At 37.2% G+C, this 12500-nt stretch overlaps 2 protein-coding genes across 2 annotated transcripts in view; both read right to left on the bottom strand.

The window, feature by feature from the left end:
• LOC135113239 (nephrin-like) overlaps positions 1-11002 on the bottom strand; it is a 103958-nt gene extending 92956 nt beyond the window's left edge. The window contains exon 1 of the mRNA XM_064028425.1: positions 10718-11002. The gene's annotated coding sequence lies outside the window, so the exon portion shown is untranslated. The remainder of the gene's footprint in view (positions 1-10717) is intronic.
• LOC135113238 (nephrin-like) overlaps positions 10684-12500 on the bottom strand; it is a 98684-nt gene continuing 96867 nt past the window's right edge. Inside the window, exon 5 of the mRNA XM_064028424.1 lies at positions 10684-11008. Within this exon, the coding sequence (XP_063884494.1) occupies positions 10882-11008 (127 nt within the window). The 3' untranslated portion in view covers positions 10684-10881. The remainder of the gene's footprint in view (positions 11009-12500) is intronic.

Here is a 12500-nt window from a genome sequence, read left to right as displayed (position 1 = left end):
TGGACAGACGGGCAAACAAACATGAGCCGACAAACTGTCTGAAAAAGGAAAAAAAAAAAAACGAAGAAAGAGAAAGAGAAACAAAGGAATTAAAAATAAGAGTTAAATAAAGGGAATAGACAAAAATAGATGTACAGAGAGAGAGAGAGAGAGAGAGAGAGAGAGAGAGAGAGAGAGAGAGAGAGAGAGAGAGAGAGAGAGAGAGAGAGAGATGAAAAGTAAAAATTTTCTCCCCAAGATGCTTTTGTAATTTGGCTTTTATGTTCTAGCTTTTGTTTCTGTTCCTGGATTCTCGAGAGGAGGAGGAGGAGGAGGAGGAGGAGGAGAAGGAGAAGGAGAAGGAGGAGGAGGAGAAAAGGAGAAAGGTTAGGAAGAGATGACATCGACTGGAAGAAGCAAAGAAATGAAGAAAAATAGCAACCCTAGAAATGAATGAGGAAAGAGAAGGAAGACGGAAAAAAAATGAATGACTAAAAGAAGGAAAAAAAAAGTGTGCTCGAAGAATACGTTTTGAAGAGAAGGAATGAAGGAATGAAGGAAGGAGAAAAGAAAGGAGGGACAAAAATATATATACTTGAAGAAGCAAATAAAAAAAGCTCACTCAAGGGATAAATGAGGAACGAAGGAAGAAAGAAAAGAAGAAAATTAATGAAGGAAAGAAGAAAGGAAGAAATTAAGGAAGAAAGAAAGGGAGGAAAAAAAATAATAGGAAAAAGAGAAAGGAAGAAAAGAGAAGTGTGCTGAAGGAATAGATAATGAAATGAAGGAGCAAGAAGAAAATGAAGAAAGAAGGAAGGAAGGAAGAATAGAAAGAAAAGACATAAAATAAGTCTGTGACTCAAGTGTAATGAAAGAAATAAAGTAAGGAGGAGGAGGAAGATTAGAATTAAAAGAGAGAGAGAGAGAGAGAGAGAGAGAGACGACAGACATTAAGAAAGAATTAAAGAAAATGAGAAAGGAGGGAAGAACATGAAAGAGGATGAAAGGAGAAAGTGAAAGAGAATAGATGACAATAAGAACGAAGAAGATGTAGAAAGAAGAGGAGGAGGAGAGCGAAGAAAAAGAAGAATAATTAAATTGAAAAGAAAGGAAGAAAAAATGACTATAAATTATAAAAGAAGAAAAATGGAAAAATATAAAGAAATTAAACTGAATCGAGAGGAAGAAGAAAAAAAATGTTACTATAAACTGTAAAACAGGAATATAAAGAAAGAAGGAGAGAAGAAGAAATTAAATTCAAACGAGAGAAGGAAGAAAAAAATAAAATATGCTACTATGAATTTAAAGCGAGAAAGAGGAAGAGAAAGTGAAGGAAGATGAATAAAAAAAAAATAAAAGAAAGAAATATTGAGAAAAAGAAAAAGTAATAACGATTAGGAAGATGAAGAACAGGAGGACGACAACGAAGAAGGGAAAAGACAAGAAAGAAAAACGGGAATAAATGGAATTAGAAGGAAACGGAGGGGAGGAGAGGAAATAGGAAAAAAAATGAGTAAGAAAAGTAAGAAGAGAAGAAAGAGGAAAAGGAAGTAGATAAAAAAAAGAAAACTGGAAGGAAGTAAAACTATGATTAAGAGGGAGAAGAAGTAGAAGAAGAAGAAGGAGAAGAAGAAGAATCTTAGAATGAAGTAGATGATAAAGAAAATTGGAAAAAAAAATGCAAGAATGAGACTAAGAAGAAAAAAAGAAGAACAAGAAAAAAATACTAGAATGAAGAAGACGAGGAGGAAGAATGTAAAGGTGACGACAAGGTAAAAAGGGTAGGAAATGAAAATGAGGAGGAACAGGGAGAAGAAAAAAATAAGAAAAAAAGAAGATGGAGGAGGAGGAGACGAAGAAGAACACCAAAAAATAAGAAGGAAGAATATAAGAGAATGACGATAAAGATGGAGACGAGAAGGGAAAAAGGAGGATACCAAATGAAAAATGAGGAGGAAGAAGAAGAGGAAGAGGAAAAGAACACCGAAGAAAAAAAAAGAAAGAATATAAGAGGAGGGCGAGAAAGAGGAAGGAGACGAGAAGGAAAAAGGATGAGGAAATAAAAATGAGGAACAGGAGGAGCAGGAGGAGGAGGAGGAGGAGGAGGAGGAGGAGGAGGAGGAGGAGGAGGAGGAGGAGGAGGAGGAAGATTTTTGGCAAGGAGGAAGATTAGCATATTGTCTGCTTTTTTGGGGGCGGGAGAAGACTCGAGCAGACTTCCTCAGTATTTTGCTTGGAGAGAAAGTTTGGTGACCTAAAACTTTAAGAAAAATTGAAAGTGTGTATTTTGCTGATTTTTTTTACCGGTGATTTTTTTTAACTATTTTCTTTCTCTTTTTTTTTGTCTTTTTTTTTTTTACATCTTCTTTGCCTCTCGAGTTTTCTCTAATAAGTTCCCTCCCTGACCGAGTTTTTTTTTTTTGTCTTGTTATTTTTATTTTGGGTTTAATATGCGTGTTTTTTTTCTCTTTCTCACTCTTTTCGCTATATTATTTTTATTTTCCTTTTGTTTTCAATTTTGTGCTTTGCATTTTCGTTTCTTAAATGATTCTTGAGACTTTGAACTTTGATCTTTTCTTTTTTCTTGATATATATATATATATATATATATATATATATATATATATATATATATATATATATATATATATATATATATATATATATATATATATATGTTACAGTCAATACCTGAATCCAGACAATTTGTAAAGTGACTTATTTTTTCAGGCAATTTGTGAACTGCCTGGTTAGGTTAGGTTAGGTTAGGTTAGGTTAGGTTAGGTTAGGTTAGGTTAGGTTAGGTTAGGTTAGGCAGTTCACAAATTGCCTGAAAAAATAACTTTACACTTTACAAATTGTCTGGATTCAGGTATTGACTGTAACATATATATATATATATATATATATATATATATATATATATATATATATATATATATATATATATATATATATATATATATTTACTTATTAAACTTCATTTATGTATTTATTTGTTCATTTATTTATTTTTATTTTTAGTGAGGTTTATTCCATCATCCAGCCTTCCATAAGATACAAAATCTCTCTCTCTCTCTCTCTCTCTCTCTCTCTCTCTCTCTCTCTCTCTCTCTCTCTCTCTCTCTCTCTCTCTCTCTCTCTCTCTCTCTCTCTCTCTCTCTAGGAAAAGAAAAATTAGAAGACAGAAAGAAAGTGGAAATAAAGCAAGAATATGAGAGAGAGAGAGAGAGAGAGAGAGAGAGAGAGAGAGAGAGAGAGAGAGAGAGAGAGAGAGAGAGAGAGAGAGAGAGAGAGAGAGCTGAAGGTATGAGAGAAAAGAGGGATGGAGAGAATGAATGCAGGGACCAAGAAAAGAGAGATAATTTTTTTGGAATAGAGAATGAGGGAGAGCATGAGAGAGGAGAGATCGAGAGAGAGAAAAAAAAAGAGAAAAATTATAAACGTAGAGAGATCGAGGGAAATGGAGAGAGAGAGAGAGAGAGAGAGAGAGAGAGAGAGAGAGAGAGAGAGAGAGAGAGAGAGAGAGAGAGAGAGAGAGAGAGAGAGAGAGAGAGAGAGAGAGAGAGAGAGAGAGAGAGAGAGAGAGAGAGAGAGAGAGAGAGAGAGAGAGAGAGAGAGAGAGCGTAAGTCGTGAGGTGGCATGGATATCTAGCAATCGTGTTAATCTCAGTCTCTCGACGGAGCTGTGTGAAGGAGAGGCACTTCTGACACCACAGCGAGGCCTGAGAGGTGCACAGAAGATTTAGCCCCGCGTTTGTACTCTGATAAGGGATTAGAACCTTTATTATGCTGGCAAAGAAGGTTTCATTACTTTGTTTTTTTTTATTTATTTATTTATCTATTTTTTTTTCATTTACGTAAGTGATTTCAATGTGCTTCATTGCTCTCTATATTATAAGGAGTATTCAGACCTGTATTTGTTGTTCGATAAGAGATTCAAGGGTGTATTACTCTGGGAAATAGGTTTTTAATGGCATATCTTTATGTGTAAGTGGTTTCGATGCTGTTTCATCCATCCCTGAACCCACAAAGAATATTCACGATCGTATATTTAGTTTTCTGGTAAAGGGTTTGTGCTCCTACAAGAGTTTAAAGACTATGTAATCCCAGCCAATAGGGCTTCATTGTTCTTTTCTTTAATTAAGGGATTCTAATTCTGTTATATCACCCTCCTAAAAAAAAAAAGCAAACTGTATTCAGTCCTGCGCTTGTGCTCTAATAAGTCATTTTCATTATTTATTACCATGGTAAATAGGGTTTTATTGCCGTTTTCTTATTCCTAAGGGATTTTGATGCTGTTCGAGTCTCCCTCTATTATAAAAAGGCGTTTCCTTTTTGTTGCCGATGCTCTGTTAATCATGAAAAGAGAGCTAATATAACAAAATACGGGAATACTTTTTTTTAATCTCTAGTCCCTTTTTATTATAGTGATATTAATAAAAAAAAAATCCGAATAGAAAAAAAGTAATTACTTACGGTGACATAATTAACCGCCTATACTTTTTTTTCATACAATCCGATTTTTTTTTATTGCTTTTGTCAACAAAGGCCTTATTTTATTTTACTTTATTTTATTTATTTTTTTATTTATTTATTTTATTATTTTTGTTATTATTATCTTTATTTATTTATTTATTTATTTATTTTATTTATTTATTTTTTTTTTAATACTGTTGTTGCTGGCACAGGAACAAAAGGCTTATTCCAGAATTAAGGGAAGGACGTGTGAGCCTTCAGAGTGCAGCACAGACACACAACAAACAAACTCTCCGAAACACTAAGAGCCCCATAAAATGAAGTTCCGGTGCCTGGAAATCTAGAAAATATATAACGTTTTGGCTCCATTTCCGTAGATTCCGGTGTTAGTAGCAAGCGGTAAGGTCTCCTGTGGGATGCTCCGATAGAGGCAGTGAAGTGAGACTCATGTGCTTAGTTGCGTTAGGTTCCCATTATGACTATTTTCAAAGGCCACAGAGATCATTTGGTTTTACATGAGATAATCCACTCGGCAGGAGAGAGAGAGAGAGAGAGAGAGAGAGAGAGAGAGAGAGAGAGAGAGAGAGAGAGAGAGAGAGAGAGAGAGAGAGAGAGGTTTATGGTTGCAGTGAAAGATATACCAGTAATGGGTGTGACCGAAGGAAGTATGATACTTTTAACTATCACTAGTAGTATGAAAACATCCTTGAAAATCCAGTGTTTTTTTTTAGTAGAGCCTCGTAAAGTGTTGTATCCTTGTTGAACTATCACTGAAAGCATGAAAATATGCTTTTAAACTCCAATAACTTACACTGAAACTAGTTAAAGATGTAGAATATTCGTTCCTATTATTTGCATCACCAAAGTGTCCTAGAAAATCACATAATTTTTTTTCACCACAGCCTCATAATATATATATATATATATATATATATATATATATATATATATATATATATATATATATATATATATATATATATATATATATATATATATATATATATATATATATATATATACATATAATCATTGTTGAGTTATCACTAAAATCAGGAAAACACTCGAAACGCGAATAATTTCCAAGAGAGATATTGTATTAATCTCTCTTCTTTCTTATGGTGCTTTATAAAAAAAAAAATAAACTACATAGTGATTTTTGGTGCTGTGAATTGTAATATATCGCAGTGAAAGCGTTAAAAGCTTCCCATCTCTCTTTTCTTGCTGAGTATCTCATCACGCTCACACTCAGATCAAGAAAGAAAACATTAAGGGGAAAAATTATCCTTTACTTGCATAGAAAATAAATAATTCTGGATATTTAGTGCATGTTTATAAAGCAGTGCGGAGATTTGGTGAATAATATTATGTACTGTAACTCGACGATTCCCTCTCTTCATGCCACTATTTTTGGCGGAATTTATATGAATATTTCCAGCCAACTCGTGTGTGTGTGTGTGTGTGTGTGTGTGTGTGTGTGTGTGTGTGTGTGTGTGTGTGTGTGTGTGTGTGTGTGTGTGTCTCGATATATATATTTCTGCGTCTGTATCCGAAGTGATTCACATTTATCGGGCGAATTATTATTGCTGTGTAGCTTTTTTTTTTTTCGTCGATGGATGATAATGGAAATATATACTTTTTTTTTTCGCTCCCCAGTGAAGTGATGTGCACTGACATTTTGCGGCAATTTCAGAACACTAACGATTCATTATGATAAAATTTATGCAACTTTGTATTTTGTAATGGCATAATAAAAACATTTTCGCTCATGTTATTATTATTTACTTCATTTTATTTTTATCTCTGTTTCAACTCTATATATGTTTTCATCTTCCTGTCTGTCTGTGTGTATGTACTCGTATGTCTAACCGTCCGTCTGCCTGTCTGTCTGTGTGTATGTATGTCTGTCCTTCCGTTTGCATTTCTGTCCATATATTTGTGTCTGTGTGTCAGCTTTCCCTGTATGTACTTATTTCTTTAGTTATCCTTCTCTCTATGTGCCTTTTAGCCTCTCTCTCTCTCTCTCTCTCTCTCTCTCTCTCTCTCTCTCTCTCTCTCTCTCTCTCTCTCTCTCTCTCTCTCTCTCTCTCTCTCTCTCTCTCTCTCTCTCTCTCTCTCTCTCTCTCTCCCCCCACATATACACACCTGCCAACAAAAGCATACAAGTGTTATCTATACTACGCGTTATCTGTAATATTTTAAACATTTACAGCAACTCTTTTACCATTTTTTCCCTCTCTGCACAATAATACATCAAGTTTATCAATGATTTAGTGCGCATCAACATTTCATCGTTCCACATCGACACTGGTGCATTTCATCTCTCGGTCCCTACAGCGGTAGAGGCGGCGATGGTGGTGGTGGTGGTGGTGGTGGTGGTGGTGGTGATGCCTAGCGGGGCCGACTACTGAGCTGTCGATTTGAAGTGAAAAGTGCGCACGCTGTTGTATAAATATGTTAATCATTGCCCATTGCCTTATTAGTGTTGTGATCAGCTATTTTTATGTTTATGTATTTATTTATTTATTTATTTATTGATTGATTGATTGTTATTTTTGTTGCTATAGTTGTCAGTAGTGTTTTTATTAGAGTCATTATTATTATTGTTATCGTTATGTTAATTAATCACTGCCCGTCGCCCTGTTAGTATTGCGATCAGCCTTAGTGTTTTTGTTACTGTAGTTGTTAGTATTATTGTTGTCGTCAGTATGTGGTTAGTCACTGACTGTCGCCCTATTATTGTTGTGATCACCATTACTTTTTTTGGAGAGTTGTTAATACTATTGTTATCGTTATCGTTTTCATTTTGTCGTTTTTGTTGCTGTTGTAGTAGTAATAGTAGTAGTGGTAGTGGTGGTGGTGGTGATGGTAGTAGTAGTGGTGGTGGTAGTAGTAGTGATGGTAGTACTAGTAGTAATAGTAGTAGTAGTAGTAGTAGTAGTGGTGGTGGTGGTAGTGGTAGTAGTAGTGGAGGTGGTAGTGGTGGTGATGGTGGTGGTAGTGCTGGTGGTGGTGATAGTAGTAGTAGTAGTAGTAAAAGTAGTAGTAGTAGTGGTGGTGGTGGTGGTGGTGGTGGTAATAGTAGTAGCAGTAGTAGTAGTAGTAGTAGTAGTAGTAGTAGTAGTAGTAACAACAACATCAATAGCATGGTGATGGTAGTAGTAGTGGTGGTGGTAGTAGTAGTGATGGTAGTACTAGTAGTAGTAGTAGTAGTAGTAGTAGTGGTGGTGGTGGTGGTAGTGGTAGTAGTAGTGGAGGTGGTAGTGGTGGTGATGGTGGTGGTAGTGCTGGTGGTGGTGATAGTAGTAGTAGTAGTAGTAAAAGTAGTAGTAGTAGTGGTGGTGGTGGTGGTGGTGATGGTAATAGTAGTAGCAGTAGTAGTAGTAGTAGTAGTAGTAGTAGTAGTAGTAGTAGTAGTAGTAGTAGTAGTAGTAGTAACAACAACATCAATAGCATCAGCACTAAACACAACGAAATCAAACCAAACCAAACCAAACCAAACAAACATTTCACAATACAACACAACATAACATAATTTTCAAACCAACCAACTAAGCAAATATTGTCATCTTTATCATTATTACCCACATTACTACAACTCGTATTATATTTCAAGACTATTTCAAGACCACCACCACCACCGCCACCACCACCACCACCACCACCACCCCAGGCTGCATTGTTATTGTTTGAAGTAGAGCAGTGAGGCAAGTAAAGCGGCGTGGAGTTGGCGAGTGTGCGGTGAACCGACACAACAAGCCGCCGCCAAGCCCCTAACTCTGTCTGATCCCTGAATTTGAAACTAGGAGAGCTGGAGAACTGGAGAGCTGTTGGAGAGCTGGTCAGGCTTGGAAGAGCATGCACTGAACGCCTGCCTGCCCGCCCTTATATGTGTGTGTGTGTGTGTGTGTGTGTGTGTGTGTGTGTGTGTGTACTTGTCTGTTGTTTTATGCTTAGTGTTATGCCGTGTCTCTGTCTGGGTTTGTTTCTGTGCCTCTATGTGTGTGGGGCGATAAATGTGTTTGTGTATGTTTTTTTTTTTTTTTCACTACTACTACTTCTACTACTACTAGTACTACTACTACTACTACTACTACTACTACTACTGTTATTGCTGATAATAGTTGCAATAGTAGTAGTAATGATAATGATGATAATAATAATAACAGTAATAGTAATAATAATAATAATAGTAATAGTAATGATAATAATAATAATAATAATAATAATAATAATAATAATAATAATAATAATAATAATAATAATAATAAATGATTTTTTTTTCGTAATTTATCTTCATATTCATAATTTATTTCTCTTCGTTATATTCTTTTCAACTTTTCCTCTTCAAATTTCATCATTCTAAAACGTGTGCATCTGTCGATTTCCCTACATTCAATATTTCTACTCTTTATTTAACTGCCTTTGTTTCCTCCTCCCTCCCTCCCTCCTTTACATCCCTCTATTTCCCACCTACTACTCCCTTCTCCACTCAGCCCCCTATCCCTCCCTCCCTCCCTCTGTCCCATCCCATCCCAGACAACAATGCTGATGACTACAAAACTCATCCCACCATCCCAGCAAGCTCAGATTATTAAAACACCAATATTCACGTGTAATAGACTTCCCATAGGTACACACGGCGGGCCTCGCATGAAATATTGGCAACCGCTCAGCGCAATATTTCACGAGCCTTTACAGGTTTTGTGATGTATATATGGGATTTCGACAACTTTCCCGCCACCTGCAAACTCAAATTGTACAGTAGGTATCTGATGTATGTATGTATCTATGTGTGTGTGTGTGTGTGTGTGTGTGTGTGTGTAGGTATGTGGGTGTGTAGGTGTGTGTGCATATGTGTATCTTTTTACGTATTTGTATGTGTGTGTGTGTGTGTGTGTGTGTGTGTGTGTGTGTGTTCTAATTTTATGTGAAATTATCTCTTTTCTTATGCTTGTTTGAGAAGCAGTTTGACTCTCTCTCTCTCTCTCTCTCTCTCTCTCTCTCTCTCTCTCTCTCTCTCTCTCTCTCTCTCTCTCTCTCTCTCTCTCTCTCTCTCTCTCTCTCTCTCTCTCTCTCTCTCTACGTACGCTACACAGAGGAAGAACAAATAAAAAAAAGAGGAAGAGAAGCAGAAAGAACCCAGAGAAAACACAAAAGAACACAAACAAGAAGACAAAAAGAAGAAGAAAAGGGAACAAAGGAGAACACAAAGGAGAAAGAGGACGTGGCGAAGTAGAAGAAGGAGAAGGAGAAAGATGACAGAGATTAAGTGAGAGTAAAAGAAGAGAATGAAGGAAGGAGAAGGTAAAGGAAACAATAAATCTTGGAGAGGAGGAGGCGGAAAGTAATAATAACAATAGGAAGAGGAGGAAGATAGGAAGCAGGAAACGAAAGGAGAGGAGAGATGAAGGCTGTGATAAACGTGGAGGAGAAGAAGGAAGGAAAGTGTGGGAGGTATCAATAATAACTGGAGACAGAGAGGAAGAGAAAAACGATGTGGAGGAGGAGGAAGAGAAAGAAGAAGAGGAAGAGGAGTAACACAAATTAAAAGCAATAGAAAATGAAAAAAAAAATGGAACCGGATGAGGAAGAGGAGAAGTAACAAGTAAAGGAAGAGGAGTAAGAAGATGAACAAAAGGAAAGACGTGGAGAGAGAGAGAGAGAGAGAGAGAGAGAGAGAGAGAGAGAGAGAGAGAGAGAGAGAGAGAGAGAGAGAGAGAGAGAGAAAGGATTGACAAGAAAAACGAAAAAAAGCCTGAAATCGAAAGAAAAAAAACTAATAATAAAAAAAAACAGGAGGAGGAGGAGGAGGAAACTACGAAGTGTTGACAGTGAAGCATGAAGTCAAATATTCAAAAGCTGCACTCTCTCTCTCTCTCTCTCTCTCTCTCTCTCTCTCTCTCTCTCTCTCTCTCTCTCTCTCTCTCTCTCTCTCTCTCTCTCTCTCTCTCTCTCTCTCTCTCTCTCTCTCTCTCTCTCTCTCTCTCTCTCTCTCTCTCTCTCTCTCTCACCCCTATTTCACTCCTTCTGCTAACATGCTTCCATTGGTCATTAATCTTATTAGTCTCTCTCTCTCTCTCTCTCTCTCTCTCTCTCTCTCTCTCTCTCTCTCTCTCTCTCTCTCTCTCTCTCTCTCTCTCTCTCTCTCTCTCACAGACACGCAGTAACCTAAATACAAATTGAAAGATAGATAGAAAGGTACTGTAGATAAATATATAGATAACTAGATAATTTATTGCCGACACAATATACTCACAGTACACAGTGAGCGTGACATTAGCAGTGTAGGGTGTCTCCAGCAGATCATTGGTCACGCTACACTCGTACACCGCGCCGCCTTCTTCAGCTGTCACCGAGACCTCGTAGGCGTTGAACACCCCGTCGGCGTCCTCGGAGGTGGTGTCATCGACCAGCCGCCCGTCACGGTACCACAAGACCCAGGGGCGCGGGTTTCCTCCTGAGACGCGGCAGGTTAAGGTGCGCCTCTCCCCTGCCAGCAAAATTTCGCCTGTCTCGTAGCCCGTGATGGTGGGAGGGCCGGGTGGGTCTGTGGGTGGGGGTAGGGAAGGATGAAGTTAGTTAAGGAGGGAGGAGGGGAGAAAGAACGTCCATATTCATATAAATTTCGATGTCTCACCTATCTATACCATTGTTAATAGGTTCTAAGAGAGAGTTTTGGAGTTTTCAATGGTGTTTTCAAGGTTCTAGTAGGAGTTTAAAGAGGATTATCTGCTTTTAACTGTCCCGGTGGAAGCTTTGAGAGTTTTCAGGGGAGTCTTTATGATTCTGGTGATGGTTTAACTGAAATTCTACAATTTTAACTGGCTCGAGAGGAAGTCATTGTGTTTTTTTTTCAAGGGTGTTTTCATGATTCCACTGTTAGTTTAACAAGTATGCAGCAATATTAATAATAAAAAAAAGAAACACCCATGTGAATCTGACCAAATATATTTATAGCCCTTCAATAGATAGATAAAAAAAAAGACAGATAAAAAGATAAATAGAGAGATAGAGGGATAGAATGACATATAGACATACAGATAGGTAGATAAATAGGCAAACGGTTAGGTACATAGATAGATAAATAGACCATTATTTACAGAGCGTGTATTTTAGAATGCAAAATACATTATGCCAGTGTGCATAAATTTCTACGTATAATATTTATTGAACATTTAACACACACACACACACACACACACACACACACACACACACACACACACACACACACACACACACACACACACACACACACACACACACACACACACACACAGAGCAGACAAAGAGAAATAGAGAGAAAACCAATGCGAAATCAGAGAGAGAGAGAGAGAGAGAGAGAGAGAGACTACTAATAAGATTAATGATCCATGTAAGGACATTACCAGGAGTGATGCTGAACCAGGATTGAGAGAGAGAGAGAGAGAGAGAGAGAGAGAGAGAGAGAGAGAGAGAGAGAGAGAGAGAGAGAGAGAGAGCGCTATGATATTGGTATATGTAAGGAAAATTAAATATTGTAAAGATTCAAGAGCGTTAAAAAAGAGAATAACAGAACAAAATAAAGAATAAAGAAAAAGAAAGGAAGAAAATATAAAACACGAGAACAAAAGAGAGAAAGAAAAGTAGAATGCAATTAACAGATAAAGATATGAAAGTGAAAGAGAAAAAAACAAAGAAAATACAGGAGAGAGAGAGAGAGAGAGAGAGAGAGAGAGAGAGAGAGAGAGAGAGAGAGAGAGAGAGAGAGAGAGAGAGAGAGAGAGAGAGAGAGAGAGAGAGAATTTATTGGTAAACAGAAAGAGGAGAAGGGCGTTGAGTGAGAGGGAGTTTAAATTTGCGAACAGAACTAAAGGGGTAGGAATCAATTAATGAGAGAGAGAGAGAGAGAGAGAGAGAGAGAGAGAGAGAGAGAGAGAGAGAGAGAGAGAGAGAGAGAGAGAGAGAGAGAGAGAGAGAGATGAAACGTGCTCCTTTAAACTTGTAAACATAATTCGTACTTTGAAACGAAACACACACACACACACACACACGCAACC

The sequence above is a fragment of the Scylla paramamosain genome, chromosome 25, assembly GCF_035594125.1.
Source record: "Scylla paramamosain isolate STU-SP2022 chromosome 25, ASM3559412v1, whole genome shotgun sequence".
NCBI classification, from domain to species: Eukaryota; Metazoa; Arthropoda; class Malacostraca; order Decapoda; family Portunidae; genus Scylla; species Scylla paramamosain.
This window is presented reverse-complemented; position numbering and strand designations above follow the sequence as displayed.